The following is a 20,573-nucleotide window of genomic DNA, read 5'->3' on the forward strand; positions in this document are numbered from 1 at the left end:
AACATCTATGTGGATTTTGATGCTTTCTGAATCGCTGTCCGTTAACCTCGTGCTCCTGGTGACATGTAACTCTAACATCTCCTCGTCCTGTTGTTCTTCCATGCTATGTAGTCTCTTGGGATTTCTACTCATAGCTTTGAACGCTGGAATCATAGCTTTGGAAGCTGGTTTGCCCTTCAGTCGGCATGCCTTCGCAAGATGCCCAGTCTTTCTGCAGAAGAAACACTCTGCCTTCACATATGGACAACTTTGAGCAATGTGTTGTCCCAGGCACCTATAGCACGACTTCGACGCTCTGTTAGAATTTCCAGTTTCTGAGACTTTGAACCTGCAGGTGATTTACCTCGGTTGACTGACGACCGTAATTATTATTAAATTCTCAGGAATATTGTTCGGCCATGCCCATCGACCTTGCTGTCTGACAAGCAATCTCAAAAGTCAAGTCATCCGTCGTCAATAACTTCCTTCTGATTGCATATTTTCCACCCCACAAACAAAACAATCCCGTAATGCTCGGTTTTGAAAGTTTCCAAAATTACAGTGCATCGATAGCTTTTTTAATGCTATGATGTAATCACTGATACTTGCATCAGTCTTTTGATTCCGAATCCCAAAACGATAGCTTTCAGCAACTCCGAATGGTTTGGGGTTATAGTGCTGCTCCAGCTTTGTTAAAATCTCTAAGCGCTGTGTCATTTGGCTCGTCAGGCACAAGCAGATTTACAAGGGTTTCGTACAATGCCGCACCCACCTCAGATAAGATCATTGCTTTCTTACATTTCAACACAGCTCGGTTCTGGACTGCATTGTCTGGAACTTCGATTATGTTATTTGCAGTGAAATACTTTTCTAGCCGATCCACATATGCTTTAAAACGTTCCCAGCCATGTCTATATTCCCCCAAATGACTGATTACACCTGCCATTTTAATCGCTAGCTGCTCACACCGTGTGCTGTATTTTACCTCGGATTTTGTAGCTTTTTTCCAAAGACAGAAACTTCCAAAGTCTCTCTGTTGGCTGGCTGAATCCTTCACCAACAAAATTTAAGCTTTAAATCATCTGAAAAATCCCATCTCATCACCAACTGCGATATATTCACAGAGCACAGCACACACAGCTTCCAACATGGCAGGCAGCTCTCTCTCTCGGAAGCCTCCGGAATCTGCCTGGTTCTGTTTATTATTAACTCTGCAGTTGCCGTACACAATACGTCCACATCCACAGTGTGGAGCTACAAACATTACAAGCCTACAGACATTACATATGTCTTTTTGCATGATTTATTTTGACGCTCTCCTTCAATATTCATCCTTGGCTGCACATTGTGCACTGTGACTGAGAAGAAGTTGAGTAGAATTATTGAGGCAACCTCCACCAATGCAACTTGACGATGCGGCCAGCTGAGATCAGTGCGAAAGTGAAACCTGAGACGAAGGGGTAGAAATTGGACCTCGCTGTGCCTTTTTACGGGTGAAAAATGGAGACACACTGAGGGACGTTGTCACATGCCCAATAGGCATCTGAAATATATTTGACCCCAGATTGGGTCACGTGATTTTTCAGACATCACTGGCTTATGTTAATGAGGAGCTTAGTACCTGTTTTAGGACACTTTACTGAAATTGAGCTGTCCTGTACCAGGAGGCTCCGGGCCTACTCCACTCAGGTTTTCCTGCCGTGGATAGATTTAACAAGCAGCCGACAACAAAAGATAGTTTTTTAAAATACTTTCACATGCAGCCAGGAGGAGCTGGAATGCTCCTCTCTAATTCGCAGCACTTCTTTAATTTCCTTCCGCCCGCCCCCCCACCCCCCAGAACTTACCCAAGGGCCGCTGTTGGTGAGACAGGCAAGTAAAATTGAAATGGGTGAGCTGTTTCTGGAGGCACAAAAGGTGCTGGTAGCTCTCCCAAATTCTTACAATGGGGCCCAATTTCAGGTGAGTCCTGGGCCTCCGGAGTTATTCACCCACCAATGGGCCAAAATGACATTCTAGTCTGAAGCCTCTGTCAATCCACCTCCTTTCCTATTGCAAGGTCCAGTCTAATTTTATTCACAATTACCTTATTGTCTACTCTTTTCTTCCCTGTGTGGGGGATGTTGGTGGTGGAGGATGAAATACTTTCCATTTCAGGTTCCTAGAATCATACCTGTTTCATGCATAGTTTCCCATTAAAATTAACAGAACAGGAAAGAACATGGTACTGGACTAGCAATCGACAGGTCATCAGATCAAAACCTACCATGGGAAATTGTGAAATTGAATTTAATGAAAGTCTGACATTCTGTGATTGGGATGTTTCCAAGGAAGCTACTGACTTTATGGCCAGTCAGGAATTCACTGCCAGATCTATAAACATTTTTAAAAGATGCATTTAAAGTGTGGCTAGTTTATGAACATATGAATAATGACAGAAAGGAAAAGCCCCACTGGTCTATCCGTCCTGACCCATACAATTTGTGATAGATTGTGCAACTGTGTTTACCTGTGGGCTGGAGGTTCTTGATGACTTTGGTTCTATTGTCAGGCCCAGTGTGGGTCCTCCAGCAAGTGCTTTCTTCAAGCTTTCATTCACTTCGGTCAGCTCCAATTCCAGGTTCACACGTTCGGTCTCTTTCGTCTTGCACTCCTCCTCTAGTTTCTTCAGCTTGGTTTCTAGAGCAACCTGAGACTTCTTGCCTATTAGTTAATGTAAATATAAAAAGTACAATGACAATGGAGCAGAAAACTGGGCGGGGTGTAAAGTGAGAGTTCTGCCCTAACCTGCCCTATTCCCACTAAGTGGATTCAGTTAAAATTACCACCAGGATCTCTTTGGGTGGTTCGAGAAGATAGGGAGAACAAGGTTAGTGGTAGAAATATGTTACAGGCTGCAGTAAAATAAAACAAGTGAGTGTCCTGTTGTGGGTAGTAATAAAAAAGATTAGCGCTGAGGTCTGGGTTGTAATCATAGGAGATTTTAATCTTCCTGACATAGACTAGGAGAGTGTGTATGCAGGAGGGAGTTTATTAAAGTACTTCAAGTCTTTTCTTCAACAGGTGATTGAACTCACAATGGGGAAGACAAAATGGGATTTGCTCGAAACCACTGAGGAGCAAGCATTAAGCTAAGTTGAAGTGAGTGCAGTCTATAGATAATAAAGATGAACTCGGAGAGGGCATGAGGAGAGAAGGGGGGAACCTTGTGGAAAACTTGGCTTTTGGGCAAGGCGAAGGGAGGGATGCTAGAGACAGCTGAAAGGATTACCATCCATGGGTGTTCGTCTCAGCAGTATACAGTCAGTGACCCTGGGAGTCCTCAACATTGACTCTCGAACCCACAAAGTCTCATGGATTCAGGTCAAGGAAACTTAATCACCATCGACTTGACCTCACTGTCGCCAACATATCTGTCACACGTCTACGGAGCACTGATAGAAGTGCTCATTACACTAGTCTTGTGAATACAAATTCTCAACTCCACCATTCCATCTCATGTAGTGTAGTTCAGTACTACTGCTGTGCTATATGGGACAGATAGATGTAGCAGTCCAAAACTGAGTATCTCATCATCATAGGCAGTCCCTCGAAATCGAGGAACACTTGCTTCCAATCTAAAAGTGAGTTCTCAGGTGACTGTACAGTCCAATATGGGAATCACAGTCTCTGTCACAGGTGGGGCAGAAAGTGATTGAAGGAAATGGAGGGCGGGTAGTCTGGTTTTCCGCACGCTCCTTCCGCTGTCTGCGTTTGGTTTCTGCCATGCTCTCGGCGGCAAGACTTGAGGTGCTCAGTGCCCTCCCGGATGCTCTTCCTCCACTTAGGGCAGTCTTGGGCCAGGGATTCCCAGGTGCCGGTGGTGATGTTTCACTTTATCAAGGAGGCTTTGAGGGTGTCCTTGAAACGTTTCTTCTGCCCACTTGGGGCTCGCTTGCCGTGTAGGAGTTCCGAGTAGTGCACTTGCTTTGGGAGTCTTGTGTCGGGCGTGCAGACGATGTGGCCCGCCCAATGGAGCTGGTCGAGTGTGGTCAGTGCTTCAATGCTGGGGATGTTGGCCTGATCGAGAACACTGACATAGGTGCGTTTATCCTCCCAGTGGATTTGCAGGATCTTGCGGACAACGTGGACCACTTTCTGTTATATATGTATACTTGTATTTATTCTGTACAGCCACCAGAGGGCTCATCCCTTGGAGTCCCAAGGAATCCCTTAATCCCTTGGGAGCACAGGTATTTAAGGAGGCATCACAGGTTGGAGAGACACTCTGGAGTCCTGCAATAAAAGACTCAGGTCACACTTTACTTTGAGCTCAGTGTTCAGTCTGACTCTTTCTCCATACACAACACTTTCCATAACTCGGGAGCCTGCTATCAGCAAGGGCAGACATCGACGATGAGGTCCAACACCGCCTCCAGTGTGCCAGCGCAGCCTTCGGTCACCTGAGGAAGAGAGTTGTTGAAGGCCAGGACCTCAAATCTGCCACCAAGCTCATGGTCAACAGGGCAGTAGTGATACCCACCCTCCTATATGGCTCAGAGATGTGAACCATAGGTAGACACCTCAAAGCGCTGGAGAAGTACCACCCGTGCTGCCTCCGCAAGATCCTGAAAATCCACTGAGTATCTACGAGGTGCCATTGGCCATCAGCAGCAGCAGAATTGCATACCAGCATACTGGGTAACCTCATGGTCTAGAGAATCCCCTATACCACCCTCGTTCAATGTAGAGTGTAGACTGGCCTAAAAGGAGCAACACCAGGTATATTTTGAAATAAGGTTATCAACCTAGTGAATCAACGACAGGCTATACTCACATTACATATCAAAAGCAGCAGGCTATTGACAAAGCAAAGAGGTCACACAACCAATGAATCAGAGGAAAGCTCTGTAGCCCTGCCATAACCAGTTGAGAATACTGGTGCAAAATCAGGCAATTAACAGAAGAGGAGGCTACATGAGCATTCCCAGCTCAAACTTATTGCATCCCGAGAGACAAGACTGAACTGTTTGCAAGTTTGCAGCTAAAGCTGCCAAATGGATGATCCTACTCGGCTTTCTCCTGCGGTCTATTACAGATGCCTGTATCCAGCTAATTCAGGTCACTCCACATGACATTCAGAAATGGGTGGGTACACTGGCTTCAACGACGGTTATGGGACCTGACAACATCATAACTATAGTGCTGAAGGCCTGTGCACCAGAGACTAGCTCCCTGAGCCAAGCTATTCCAGTACAGCTGACACTAGCATCTACCCAACAATATGGAAGATTACTGACCCACTCCATCAGTCTCCTCCTAATCGTCAGCAAAGTGTCATCAACCACTTTACAAGGAGCTGATTGTGACTCCTTCCTGATTACCACACTAATGCCTACTCACCAATAAACTGATTACCAAAGCTCAGTTCAGGTGTCACCAGAACCACTCAGCTCTTGACCTCATCAAAGATTTGACCCAAAAACGGATGCAATAGTTAAATGCCAGAGGAGAGTCTGACATCAAAGAGCTCTGGAAAAACTGAAGTCAATGAAGTTTAAAAAAAAGCCTCCAGTGGCTGGAATCATATTGAACACAAAGGAAGATGGTTGTGATTTCAGGAAGATGTCATCACAGTCCCAGCTAATGCTGTAGGCAGGAAATATACGAACATTAGAAATAGGAGCAGGAGTAGGTCATACGGCTCCTCGAGCCTGCTTCGCCATTCAATAAGATCATAGCTGAACTTCTATATCAACTCCATTTACCCGCGTTATTCCCATGATATCCTCAGCCCAACCACCTTTGGCTGTTTCATCAATGGCCATCCCTCCATCATAAGGTCAGGTGTGAGGGCTGTTTGCTGATGATTGCACAGTGTTCAGCTCCATTCACAACACCTCCGAGAATGAATTCAACCCATGAGAGCCTACAGCAGAGCCTGGATAATATCCAGGCTTGGTCTGACAAGTAGCAGGTAATAGCTATGCCACATAAATCTCAGGTAATGACCATCTTAAACAAGAGAAAGACATGACGATTAAGGTGGGGAGCAGGCATTGTTCAGCTGCAGTGCTCTTCAAAGAGCTGCTGTTGAAGGGCTCTCTGTTGGCAACTGTTGCAGCCCTCTTACTTTCTCCCCATCCTCGATTTCATCAGTGTCATCTCCCTCATCATGTCATCTCCCTCATCATGCAGAAGGCCCTCTTCCGACAGTGGCTTCACGAGTTGTTTCTGTTGCAAAATAAAGTTATACAGCATACAGCAAACCGCAATCATACAGGACATTACCAGAACCATCCAGGCAGTGGAATCATAGCCCAAGGTCTGCTGAAGGAGGGCTCCAGTTGAGCCATTGTTCTGATTGTAGCGTAGTTCAGTCGCCGAGCTTGGGTTCCTGAAAGGAGACATGAGACAAATATCCCCAATCTGCCAGCATCTCTAGCTGTATATGCAAAGTGATAGGGGGATTGTTGCCATATAACTGTGTCATGGCAGCTGCCAGGCAAGTGGGTACAGATCTGCATGATGCACAGTTGTTCAGTAATGGATTGCAAGTCCTTGCAATTCAGTAAAGAAATGAGGTCCTGTGAAAAAGCCCAGAGAGTGACGGACATGCAGCCAATAGTGACTTGGATTTGGGTCATCGAAGCATTGACCACACTCGACCAGCTCTGTTGGGCGGGCGACATTGTTCACATGCCTGACACAAAACTCCCAAAGCAAGCGTTCTACTCGGAACTCCTACACGATAAGCGAGCCCCAAGTGGGCAGAGGAAACATTTCAAGGACACCTGCAAAGCCTCCTTGATAAAATGCAACATCTCCACCAACACCTGTGAGTCCCTGGCCAAAGACTGCCCTAAGTGGAGGAAGAGCATCCGAGAGGATGCTGAGCACCTCGAGTCTCGTTGCCGAGAGCATGCAGAAAGCAAGCGCAGGCAGCGGAAGGAGCGTGCGGCAAACCAGTCTCACCCACCCTTTCCTTCAACGACTGTCTGTCCCACCTGTGACAGAGACTGTAATTCCCGTTTTGGACTGTTCAGTCACCTAAGAACTCACTTTTAGAGTGGAAGCAAGTCTTCCTTGATTTTGAGGGACTGCCTTTGATGATGATTGGATTTGGGGGAAATCCTGCTGCTCGGGCAGATGGCCATATGAGAAATTGGGAGGTTTCCCGAGTGCCACTGTGAATGGTGCACTGTATTATCGACACTATGTTTTTCCCATGAAAATCCTGAAGAATCCGGTATCCTTTTGAGGGAGGCAGTCCGCCACTGCTGCTGTTTTCATTTGTCCATAGGGAAAGTGATGAAAGTATTTGCTGCAGCAAACATGGCATCAGTCACCTGCTTAACACAAGCATGAAGTTCAGAGCGACTGATGACACGGATATCCCCATGGCAATCTGGAAGGAACCAGAGACAAAGCAGCTCACAGCTGCACTGACCTCGACTAGAACAGACAAAGCTATGCTAGCTGTGGCAGTCAGCTACAGGTCTTGTTGCAACAGGTGATACAAATCGAGCAGCTTCTCCAGATAAGCACAGCCTTCTTATGTACGGTTCCTCAGAGAGCTGCAGGCATGTTCTCCTCGGTAAATACAATCTGTTGGGTGGGTAAGAATTCCTGCTCTATTTGCTCTGCCTCCAACTACATCTCTGTGTGTTATTTCCTCCTGCTCCTCTTGCCAGAGTCGAATTCTCAGATGGATGCACATGAAGAAATGATACCAGATTCTCCTTGTGGGTTTAGAATGTTCTAAAGCCATGACAAGCACTTTGAAGTCATTTAAGTAGCAAATAAATGCTTTCTAATACAAGCAAAATGTTTCCCAAACTGATCTCCAGTCTTACTCGGGAGCAGCTGAGGATTCCTTCAAATAGCATTGGAAGTGGACACCTCCCATTCTGTTATGCCTATAGTTTGAGAGTGTGATTGGCAGTAGCAATGCGGGCGGAGACAGAAATGGAGTTGTGGGTTGTAATTTGGCCATTTGAGCTTGATTACTATAAACTAATGAAGCTGCCGCTTGTTTCCAGCAGGATCTCTGGCCACCTGGTTTGAAGTCCGTCCAAAAATTGGAACAGGCGAGAATATAGTAATAAGTCAGCACTTCCATTCCACTTGCTGTTTTGGTCCAGTTGCCATCCCATCTTTAAATGTAATCAGGATGTTAGGAGATGAAAGTCACCCCCTCACCCAGAGTCAACATTGAGTGACACAATGCATGTGCTGCTATCTATTCAAATACAGAATGTGAAAAGTTAAGTAGGACTTGGTAGAAATCAGAATGCTAATGCTACGGTTGATTTCAGCTAAGGATGGGGTCAAAATTCAGCAGGAACTTCACTTGTCCTCACTAACTAGGATCAACTAGATTTGTTAAAGTTTTCTTGCAGGGTCAATCATCCAATAACATAATTTCAGAATCTTAGATCTTACAGTTTGTAGTTGAAGCATCTTTTAATAGAAAATTAGATTTTAAATGACTACCTGTACATGTTTCAATAGCTGCTCTGAGCTCCCTCCTGTCTTTTCTCAGTTGTGCGAGGCGGGTGCGTAGGATTTCTTTCTGCTTTTTCATCTCTTCCTCCTTTGTCTGCAATCTTTTTGCATCAGCTTCCACACGATTCTTACCATATTTATATTGATCAGCATCTGTAAATTAATCCCACAGCCTTTTAATGTCTCTGTATTGAAGATGCAAAGCAGTGGTATCAAAAACATCCCACCAAATGATACCAACTCCAATAACTTGTAAACATCCCAGGTACAAATGAGTTATTGATCATAGTTGCTATTAAACAACAACATTGGCCCAGAATTTGCTGAAAAGATGATGGCGAACTGGTAGCGATCGCCGCCATTCTGCCTTTGAAACTGACCACAATTTCTGGATTTGGCACATGCGCAGGAGCATGTAGAAATCTTGAAGTTGCAGTCTGTCATTGACAACTCCAAAACAGTCTGCTCTGAAGGCTTCTGACAGCGTCCACTGTCAAAACCACTGTAATTTCAGGCCCACGTAGTCTGTCTATTTACATTTGTAACTTCCTGCTCCTTACTGTCTCTCCTAACTTAGTGTCATCTGCAAACTTGGATATACATCTCTGTATTCCTTCATCCAAGTCATTGATATGTATGGTGAAAAGTTGAGGCCCCAGTACAGATCTCTGGAGAATACCACTCATCACATCCAGCCAATTGGAATACATTCCCTTCATTTCTACTATCAGTCTCCAACTTCCCAACCAATTACTAACCCATGTCATAAGACAAAGCAACACAACCCCGCTAAAAGTGCTCGTGCATTGTCACTGAAAGAGGGCATGATTGATCTTGGCTGTTATGTTCCTCTTGGTCAAACAAATTTGCAACATTCACTGGCTAGGTTTACACATAAAGAATGATCATTTAGGCAAGGCAATAGAGGGTGCCCTGGTGCCTGTGGACCTGTGGCCAGAAAGGATTGGAGGTGAAGGAGGATGGGGAGAAAATGTGCAGACAATATTATGGAAAATTCGCAATGCTGTAGTATTCAGGTATCAATCGCAGAACAGCCCACTTTAAATGTAAAGAAAAGTCATGGCCCAGAAATTCCCTACCTTACTGCCACAAGTTAGCGCAGCAACCCTGGCAAAAAATGGCGGCCACCACTTTATCACCCTTGTCTGGCACGGGACTTGGTGGCTGCCAATTGGTGAGGGCCTTCGGCAGTGCTGGCCCTAGACATGCAAATATAAAGAGCATGACGTTAGTCGGCGCTAACGTCATGCTCTGCGAATTTGGACCTCAGCACTGAACTTGGGTCCTAAACTTGCCTTGAGAAGCGAGCGTGCAGCAGACTGACAGAGATGCTGTCAGCACTTCTTAAAAAGGACACACACATCTTTCAGGTAAGTTTGCATTTAAGCTTTTGGCCTGGATGTTTTTTATTTTATTGAAATAGTGGCTTAGTCAAGACATGTTAAAAGTTTTTTTTAAGTGCACAGGGAATGCTGCTGAATGTTTGCAAGGTCTTGGATGGTAAAGGAAGGTCTCTGAAAAGACATATAATGCTGTAAATACTCAGCAGGTCAGGCAGTATCGTCGAGAGAGAAACAGAATTCAAGTCTCAGATCAAGATGCTACCTGACCTACTGAGTATTTCCAGCATTTCTGCTTTTACTTCAGATTTACAGAATCTACTCACAGAGGGAAGAGGAAGATGCAGAAGAGGAGAAAGCAAAAGAGGAGGAAGCAGAAAGAAGGATGCAACCCAAACGGCCCTCTTCTGGTTGGAATATCCGGGATCGAATCATCTGCCTGTGGTACCAATGACCACAACCCCAATTCCCCAATTCGGCCCACACCTTACCTTCCCCTCTGTTACCGACCATCACAATGGCTACAATACTGAAATAAAAGCCACCACAAAGCAAACTTTCCTATTCAACTTTATACATCTATCCATCCAATATGACATCAAGAAATCAACTAATCACCCTTATGCATTCCCTTATGCAGTGCTGACCCCCTGCACAAAGCTGGAGTGCTGTGTGCAAGACCATGGGTGTCCTTTCCTGGTTTGCTAGTGCTGTGTGTTAGTGCTGAAGCACGTTTAGCATTTTCTTTAGGTGTGAAAGGCAATTCAGTTTTAAGAGATGAAGATTCGCATTTGGGAATTCTTTTTAATGTGAATTTTTTTCAGAAAACAGTTCAGCTGCAGGGGTTAAAAACTGCCTATTTTTACATGATTGTTATTTTTTTCCTTTTAGATGGCAGTGCCCCTTTAAGGGACTGAAATGCTTTCTGAAATGACAGCCTTGCTTTAAGAGAAGGCTGTTCTTGCTGCAGTGACGCAATGGCGACGCTACATTGGGCTGGCTGCCGGGACTACCGCCATGAGAACCAGATTTACACAGTGAGTTTAGCACTGCGATAATGTTAATTAGCAACCAGCGCCAATTTACCGGTCCTGTCAGCGCCATCAATTTCGGCGGCCGTTAACAGTGGCCCACGGTGGCACCAGCAGGTTTTTAGCGATGTCGAATTTCTAGGCCATTGTATTTTTGTTTTGGTGTCAAATATATTCTAATTATTTACAATGAGGGAACAAACACGGTGATGTGCTCAAGCTACTAGAACATTTGTAAATCATTGCCATGCAGAACTTCTTGTAAAACAGGTAATAGGTAACACTGGTTTGCAAGGTAATTTTTTTGGTTATGTATGGTATGTTACACTATAAAATCTGAAGCACTTACTTGATGCAGCGCGTTTAATATTTGTGCTAGGATTTGCTTTTTTCACTTGACTGTTTCCGGCCTTCTGCTTTGTTGTCATACCATTTACTATTGTTGGCATTTTCTTTCCTTTTGCCTAGTTTAACAAAGAAAATAAACATCCATTAATGAATACCCAGTGACACCATGGCAACAGTAGAGTGCATTTCTGTTTGTTCATTGAGTTTCAGTCATGTTGTTGTGAGGACATGCTGAGTGGATGCCAGGAATTTTCCTGTGGAAGGTGGTGGGGAGATGGGAAAGGAAGGGGAGGGAAAATCTCTTGCACCGCCTAACTAGTGACTGGCTGAGACTATCACGAGCTGAGGCTTGGGAGTGCATTACCTTTGCATACTTATATAGAGTAGCAGAAACAGAAAAGAAAATGAATAGACACCAACATTAATTTAAAAAACAAACAATTCATTAAATCTGGAATAAAAAGTTAGTGTCAGTGATGGTGACCATGAAGCTGTTGGATGGTCATAAAAACCCAATTAGTTGAGTAATGTCCTTTAGGGAAGGACACCTGTTGTCCTTACTCTTTTGACTCTGGTCTTTGTGAAACTGGTTTCCTGGTTAGGAAACTGAATTTTGAATAGCAGTTTCCTAATCAGAAAACCAATTACCTTATTTTTTTCAAGTGCATATCTGCAGTAGAAAACATTCCCTCACATCAGCGCGTACTCAGAAAATTATAGTGATGTGCAAACAAAGTGCACAAGATTACTAAAATGGGATTGTCAGCTAAGTCAGTGATCTATATACTATTTTAAAACTCCCTGTCCCTAACCTATACCATCATTATTTGTCCACACATTTGTGTCAGCAGTTGCTGCTATAAATAGCTTTGTCAATATTTTACAATTAATTGTTCTATGTGAATTCACAACTTTTTTCAAGCTCCGACCTCTTGGAGATTATGGAGCGAGTTGCTGAAATCTTCTTCAAGACAACAACAATTTGGGTTTACATAGTGCTTTTAACACAAGGCGCTTCACAGGAGTGTAATCAGACAAAATGTGACACCAAGCGACAAATCCTGCCATAAGTTCTGGTGAAGGATCATCGACCCAAAACGTTAACTCTGCTTCCTCTCTACAGATGCTGCCTGACCTGCTGAGATTTCCAGCATGTTCTGTTTTTATTCCTGCACCACCTCGTACGTATGAAAAAAAACTTAGGGGTCGGAATTGTTCAGCTGCTCCAGCACATTCTATAGATAAATCACAGACCTAAAGTACATTGTGTGTATATATTAGATGATCTCCTTGGCACTGTATATGAGCATAATTTGAGCAGGTTCGAGACTGGGACGAATGGAACCAATGGGCGGAGCAGGGAGCAGGGTAGGGAGGCGGAAGTGAAGATAAATTTGGGGGGGGAGGTAGGGAAGGGGAGAGGAGGTGAAAGAGAAAGGGAGGTGGCTAGGGAGCAAGCGGGACAGTGAAGGAAAAGAGAGCAGTGAGGGATGGGGAAGAGGAGAGGAAGGAGAAGGCAGTAGAAGAGAAGCGGTCAGAGGATTGGAGAGGGGAAGGAAGAGGAAGGAAAAGAGGAAGAGGAGCGGATAGGAATGTTGAGGAGGGGGAATTCAGATCAGCAAGAATAGCGGAATTCAAGAATGGAATAACCAGCCATCGAAGGAAGAGAAATACAGCTGGTGGGGGAAGGCGAGTGGTGTGGTATGCAGTTTTGGGAGTTACTGTAGTAAAAGGATAAATGAAGTGGGGTAGGGGTACCCTGTGAGGTGAACTGCAGTCAGTATGGAGATGGGGGTTCTATTGCTTAATGGATGGGCACTGTTTGCTTGGCCTAATGCACTTATGTCCAGAAATCCATTGGTTTTTGCATTCTGTATTTTTCCGTTGGGCTTCTAGTTCTTGCTCCGTGGTGGGGGTCAGGGAGTTTAATTCCCTTTTCCCCCAATATTGAGATTTTCATCTGAAGGGCTACCGATTAGATATATGTGCCATCATGCAACGTCAGTTCTAGCATTATTGGGATTGGTAATGCAACAGGTTCAATTTTAACTCTGCCCGCCCAGCAGAAACAGGGCAGTAGAAGAGTTAAAATAGCTGTGGTGAACTTACCACCCCATTGTGCTGACATATTTTCTGGAGCTTTTGACTGGGCAGCTCAGGCACCTACCTGAATCAAGTGGGTGCCATATTACTATATGAAAATTGGGGTTCTAGAATGATAAGTAGGACCCCAATGCAATTTTGAGAACAACTGTGTGGAGCGTGTACCATGAGGGAATGCTCAATGTGGCATCATGCCACTGCCCTCAAGGACGATGCTGACTTTTTGTGCAATCATAAAACGTATACCTCAGATAGTGCTGCAATTCTCTACAGGGTGTAAATCTGGTCACTTGTCTACTCATTAGGGGAGATTTTGAGTCCTCTCTGCTGGTGGAAATGGAGCAATAGCGCCTCAAGCATGGCGGAGTATAACTTACTGCATCGTTGCCACTGACAGTTTGATCGTCACTATATCCGCAACTGGTCTGTCACCAGATGGCCAGAACACCCACCAGTTTCAGGTGGTTGGATCTTTTAATATGCAGATTAGGTCCTATGACATACACAGGACTTGAATTGCCATTCTAGGACTCAGTTGGAAGGAGTCTGCACTCTCCACACTGTTTCAACTGGCAATCCAGTTAAAGAAGAGCCTACAATATAAGTTTTATTTATTTTTGTAGGGCTGGGAGAAACAGGAGTGCTCCTCCAAACTCCTTAAAAACAATCAGGCTGGGAGACTAGCGGACCACCCGATTTTCAGGGCCAGGCTTCAATAACACATGGCCAACAGCGGAAAACATTTTGCAGATCTGAGCTGATTTCTTCTGATCTCATGCCAATGGAACACTGATACAATGGGCTAGAATTTCCATTTGTATCGCTACCGGGTATTTCCGGTGATAGTCGATGTTCGATAGGCTAAGTGATTGGACAAAAATTTGGCAGATGGAGTATAATGTTGGAAAGTGTGAGGTCATGCACTTTGGCAGAAAAAAAATCAAAGAGCAAGTTATTATTTAAATGGAGAAAGGTTGCAAAGTGCTGCAGTAAAGCAGGACCTGGGGATACTTGTGCATGAAACACAAAAGGATAGTATGCAGGTACAGCAAGTGATCAGGAAGGCCAATGGAATCTTGGCCTTTATTGCAAAGGGGATGGAGTATAAAAGCAGGGAAGTCTTACTACAGCTATACAGGGTATTGGTGAGGCCACACCTGGAATACTGCGTGCAGTTTTGGTTTCCATATTTACGAAAGGATATACTTGCTTTGGAGACAGGTTCACTAGGTTGATTCCGGAGATGAGGGGGTTGACTTATGAGGAAAGGTTGAGTAGGATGGGCCTCTACTCATTGGAATTCAGAAGAATGAGAGGTGATCTTATCGAAACATACAAGATTATGAGGGGGCTTGACAACGTGGATGCAGAGAGAATGTTTCCACTGATGGGGGAAGACTAGAATTAGGGGACATAATCTTGGAATAAGGTGCCGCCCATTTAAAGAGATGAGGAGAAATTTATTTTCTCAGAGGGTTGTGGATCTGTGGAATTGGCTGCCTCAGAGAGCTGTGCAAGCTGGGACATTGAATAAATTTAAGACCGAAATAGACAGTTTCTTAACCGATAAGGAAATAAGGGCTATGGGGAGCGGGCAGGAAAGTGGACCTGAGTCCATGATCGGATCAGCCATGATCATATTAAATGGAGGAGCAGGCTGGCGGGGCTGTATGGCCTACTCCTGCTCTTATCTCTTATGTTTTTATGTTCTTGTATCCAAAACCGCTAGTTTCGGCTTTTTTTCCCAGTGGTGGCAGTAGATGTAGCAAGTGGCTGATAGTGGTCATTTTACCTCGAGTAAGGCTGGCATCCCTAACAACGGCCGTTCTGCGCATGCGCGATATATATATTTTTTTTACTTACCTTTTTTCCGCGATTCTGGGGTCAGGGGTCATGCCCAGAAGAGGAAGGGAGTGGGAGAGAAAGAGAGACAGAGAGAGCAAGAGGTGACAGCCGGCATTGGATTTTTTGACATTTTGAAGTTTATTTCGAATTTGAATTAGAGTTTCAATGGAGATTGAAGTTGAGGGAATGCAGGACATAGCTGAGGTAGGAGCGATGAACAGAAAACAGAGAGTCGGGATAAATGGGTAATTTTCTGGTTGGCAAACAGTAACTAGTGGGGTGCCGCAGGGCCTCAACTATTTACAATCTATATTAATGATTTGGATGAAGGGATCAAGTTTGCTGATGATACAAAGATGGGTGGGAAAGCAAATTGTGAGGAGGAGGACACAAAAAATCTGCAAAGGGATATAGCCAGGCTAAGTGAGTGGGCAAACATTTTGCAGATGGAGTATAATGTGGGAAAATGTGAGGTTATCCACTTTGGCAGAAAAAAATAGATAAGCAAATTATAATTTAAATGGAGAAAAATTGCAAAGTGCTGCAGTACAGAGGGACCTGGGGGTCCTTGTGCATGAAACATAAAAAGTTAGTATGCAGGTACAGCAAGTAATCAAGAAGGCAAATGGAATGTATCATGTCCGTAATGCACTTATGAATGACTCCACGAGGCAATGTGCTGTACTCAAACTGTAGTCACCTTGGTCCTTTATTCCAAACTCCAGAGTGAGGCACAAGCATGGTGTGCAGCCTTTTATACTGGGCCCTGCCACCAGGGCAGGAAACCCCCGGTCTCCACCAGTTACTCCTCTAGTGGTGCCAGCATGTATGTATACAGTGTAAACCTTATTGATAGTACATCAGGTAAACAAGTCGCCATCTTATGCAACCACACAGTGACTACACAGAGAGTACGTCCATAGTCAGCATATACAACATCACTCTCTCCCAAGTCCTTTGTGCCAATTACCTTTGCACTATGTGCTCTGGCTTAGCTCTCCCCAGACTTAAGTGCTAATAGCTCTTGCACCTTGGCTGTGCTTTGGCTTGGCTCTCTCCCTGTTAACCCCCAAGTCCTTTTGCTACAATATTGGGTAGTGATTACCAGTTTGGATGGTTTGATGATGCAGTGGAGGTTCCAGAGGTTTCTGGGTGTGATCCATGTTTGTGTCCATGGTTACATACATTCATTTCTCCGCCCCCCCCCCCCCCCCCCCCACAGTGAGGTAATGCAGCTGGCTCATTACATTAACATACAGGATCAGACGCAGTGCCAGTATAAAGAAAAAAAGAAGAAAAGATGTTTACAGTTTGTATCATGACACCTTGGTTCAGTGACTTACATTCGTTACGTTTTACGGTCGTGCGCCAGGATTGGGTAGATTGCATTCATGGTTCAGTCATGGTCAATACTGAGGTAGCAGTACAGGTATGCGAGGACGCTAGTTCCAGAGCAACTGGATGGGGTCCTAGTCGTCTGATGACAGCGCTGAGCCCCCTGCTGGCAGGGTGGGCTTGGTTCACTCACCTAGCCAGGACTCAGGGCCTTTGCCGTTGCCTAGTGGTGGGCAGAGCCACAGATGTGTGGCCTCCCTGTCCTCCTTTGAGGGCTGCAGAGTCTTCTGCCTGCTCTCTAACAGTGTTGGGAACTTGGCTGTTCCAGGTCCCGTTTGGGGAACTCGTTGGTTCTGACCTTTCGCTCCCGGACATGGCCGAGGTAGTGACTGGGTCTGGGGGCTGCACCGTCTCCACCTGGGTGGTGAGCAATGGTGGCCGACCGCGCGTATTGGTGCCGTTTTCGTTTCCGGGTCTGTGGTGAACAGTGCCATTGGGTGCCTGCAGCGTGGGATAGACCTGGGGCAGGATCAGTGCCTTCACCCTCTTAAGGTCGCTCGCTTGCTACTTTTGGGGACACTCTATTCCTGACATCTCGCAAAAACATTTTGTTCTGTACATTAGAAATAGTACCGGCAATTCGCAACAACATTTTGTTCACAATCTTAATCGCTTCGTTACATTGATTGCCATACATACAATATATCTTTAAGTTCAGTTGGTTGCAGGTCTCCTTTAAGAGAACCCTGCTGGCTTTACCCCAGTCAAATCTTTGTTAGGCACCACGTGTTGGGCCATCAGCGTTGCACCTCGTGATATTGCCGCGGCCATCTTTTTTTTCAGCCACGCTGCCTCTCGCTGCATCAGGGATGCCATCTTGCCTCTGTCCTCAAGGTCGACTGCCTTGATCCTTCTCTCTCACGATTCTGCCACAAATGCTGGAGGAGTGCCTGTGAATTCGATCTTCCTCCCCAGGAGTCCTGCCACTGGAGCCGGGAAGGTACTTTTAGGGCGTTCCTGTCGGATCATTGCCACGCAGTCATAAAGGACGGTCTGTGCCTCAGGTGCTGCGCTGGTCTGTTCTCTGGTGCCTGGCCCAAGCAAAGGTGATGTTTTTCTCTGCCTCTGAGCACAGGGGACATCGATTGCTGGAGGGAAAAGGTCTTCCCATTTCCACTGGATCTTCCTCATCCATCTTCTTCTGAGTAGCGTTGGACTATCACCTGCAACAATCCACAGAGGTAACTTGAGCACCACGCCATTATAGATTACACTTACATCTGCACTACCAAGGACTGGGATCAGCTCCTTGGTGTAGGTGCGCAACTTTTCCTGTACTGGAACCAGCTCGGGCTGTTTTTCGTTCCATAGCCTCTCAAAGGCATCCTGGCTCATCACTGACTGGCTCGCTCCCATGTCCACTTCCATGAAGACTAGAACGCCGTTTATCTCGACTTCCATTTTCACTGGAGGACAATCAGTGGTACAGGTATACACTCCATACACTTCTTTTTGGGACTGAGCTGCCTCTCTGGCCAAATCATCATACTCCCCGCTGGATTCAAAGTCATCTACTGACTCATCTGCTGACGGTGAGTCATATTTCTTTTACACATATGCTGGAGGCGGCCCTTCGTGTGACAGGCTTTGCATACGTACTCAGCAAACCGACACTGGTGAGTCCTATGGTTTCCTCCGCAATGCCAGCATGGTGTTACTCGATTAGCACCCCTCGGCGGACTCTGAGTTCTGGAACCCTGAGGTCTATGCTCTCTGCCCTGGACAGAGCCACAGTCTACAGTCTTGCCTGTGAAAGGCACCATTCTGTGTACAGTACTTGCCGGGTTTGAGTCCACAGGATGAATAATTTTCTTGATGCTGCAGGTCGAGGTCATGAACACCTGACTGATGCTGATGGCCTTCTGCAGGTTGACTGTAGTGTCGGCAGATAATAGCTTGTGAAGGAGGCCCTCGCGGCCAATTCCTATAACAAAGATGTCTCGCAAAGCTTCGTTGAGGTGCATGCCAAAATCACATGATGCCGCAAGTCTCCGGAGGTCGGCAGCATATTTTGCAATCTCCTGGCCCTCAGGTATGCGGTGAGTGTAGAATCTGTGCCTGGTCATGAGGATGCTCTCTTTTGGTTTAAGTTGATCGCGAATTAGTTCAGTCAGCTCGTCATATGTCTTATCCATGGCCTTTGTGGGTGCCAGCAAGTCCCTGACGAGGCGGTAGACCTCGGACCCACAACTGGTCAGCAGTATAGCCTTGCGCTTCTCCGCCAATGTGTCCGTCTCCCCTGCCAGGTCATTGTCACGAAATATTGCTCGAGCCTTTCAGTGAAGGCATCCCAATCATCACCCTCTGCGAAGTCTTTGTGTGCCAAAGGTAGCCAGGATCACATGAAAGTCCTTATTCTTGTCGCACGTTATTATGTCCATAATGCACTTCTGAATGACTCCACGAGACAATGTGCTGTACTCAAACTGTAGTGACCTTGGTTCTTTCTTCCAAACTCCAGAGTGAGCCACTGGGGCAGGAAACCCCCGGTCTCAACCAGTTGCACTCTCTCGTGGTGCCAGCATGTATGTATACAGTGTAAACCTTATTGATAGTACCAGGTAAACAAGTCTCCATCTTATGCAACCACACAGTGACTATATAGAGAATACATCTATAGTCAGCATATACAACAGAATGTTGGCCTTTATTGCAAGGGGGATAGAGTATAAAAGCAGAGAAGTCCTGCTACAGCTGTACAGGAGATTGGTGAGGCCACATCTAGAGTACTGCGTAAAGTTTTGGTTTCTGTATTTAAGGAAGGATATATTTGCATTGGAGACTGTTCAGAGAAGGTTCACTAGGTTGATTCCGGAGATGAGAGGGTTGACTTATGAAGACAGGTTGAGTAGTTTGGGCCTATACTCATTGGAGTTCAGAAGAATGAGAGGTGATCTTATCGAAACATGAGATAATAAGGGGGCTCGACAAGCTGGATACAGAGAGGATATTTCCACTCATAGGGGAACTGAAACTAGGGGACATAGTCTCAGAATAAGGGGCTGCCCATCTAAAACAGAGATGAGAAGCAAATTCTTCTGTCAGAGGGTTGTAAATCTGTGGAATTCTCTGCCCCAGAGAGCTGTGGAGGCTGGGTCATTGAATATATTTAAGGCGGAGATAAACAGATTTTTAGAAACATAGAAACATAGAAAATAGGTGCAGGAGTAGGCCATTCGACCCTTCGAACCATTCAATAAGATCATGGCTGATCATTCACCCCAGTACCCCTTTCCTGCTTTCTCTCCATACCCCTTGATCCCTTTAGCCGTAAGGGCCATATTTAACTCCCTCTTGAATATATCCAACAAACTGGCATCAACAACTCTCTGCAGTAGAGAATTCCAGAGGTTAACAACTCTGAGTGAAGAAGTTTCTCCTCATCTCAGTCCTAAATGGCTTACCCCTTATCCTTAGACTGTGTCCCCTGGTTCTGGACTTCCCCAACATCGAGAACATTCTTCCTGCCTCTAACCTGTCCAGTCCCATCAGAATTTTATATGTTTCTATGAGGTCCCCTCTCATCCTTCTAAACTCCAGTGAATACAGGCCCAGTTGATCCAGTCTCTCCTCATATGTCAGTCCTGCCATCCCGGGAACCAGTCTGGTGAACCTTCGCTGCACTCCCTCAATAGCAAGAACGTCCTTCCTCAGATTAGGAGACCAAAAATGAACACAATATTCCAGGTGAGGCCTCGCCAAGGCCCTGTACAACTGCAGTAAGACCTCCCTGCTCCTATACTCAAATTCCTTAGCTATGAAGGTCAACATACATTTGCCTTCTTTGCCGCCTGCTGTACCTGCATGCCAACTTTCAATGACTGATGTACTATGACACCCAGGTCTCGTTGCACCTCCCCTTTTCCTAATCTGCCGCCATTCAGATAATATCCTGCCTTCGTGTTTTTTCCACCAAAGTGGATAACCTCACATTTATCCACATTATACTGTATCTGCCGTGCATTTGCCCACTCATCTAACCTGTCCAAGTCACCCTGCAGCCTCTTAGCATCCTCCTCACAGC

The 20,573-nt window shown here is 45.5% G+C and overlaps 1 protein-coding gene across 1 annotated transcript in view; it reads right to left on the minus strand.

Moving 5' to 3' along the window:
• The window catches only part of afap1 (actin filament associated protein 1), a 405,203-nt gene that overhangs the window by 23,732 nt on the left and 360,898 nt on the right, over window positions 1-20,573 (minus strand). The window contains exons 13-15 of the mRNA XM_070871376.1: window positions 11,208-11,322; window positions 8,455-8,619; window positions 2,489-2,682 (exon numbers count right to left, since the gene is read on the minus strand). Of these exons, the coding sequence (XP_070727477.1) occupies window positions 2,489-2,682; window positions 8,455-8,619; window positions 11,208-11,322 (474 nt within the window). The remainder of the gene's footprint in view (window positions 1-2,488; window positions 2,683-8,454; window positions 8,620-11,207; window positions 11,323-20,573) is intronic.

Source organism: Pristiophorus japonicus, chromosome 2 (assembly GCF_044704955.1).
Source record: "Pristiophorus japonicus isolate sPriJap1 chromosome 2, sPriJap1.hap1, whole genome shotgun sequence".
NCBI lineage: Eukaryota > Metazoa > Chordata > Chondrichthyes > Pristiophoridae > Pristiophorus > Pristiophorus japonicus.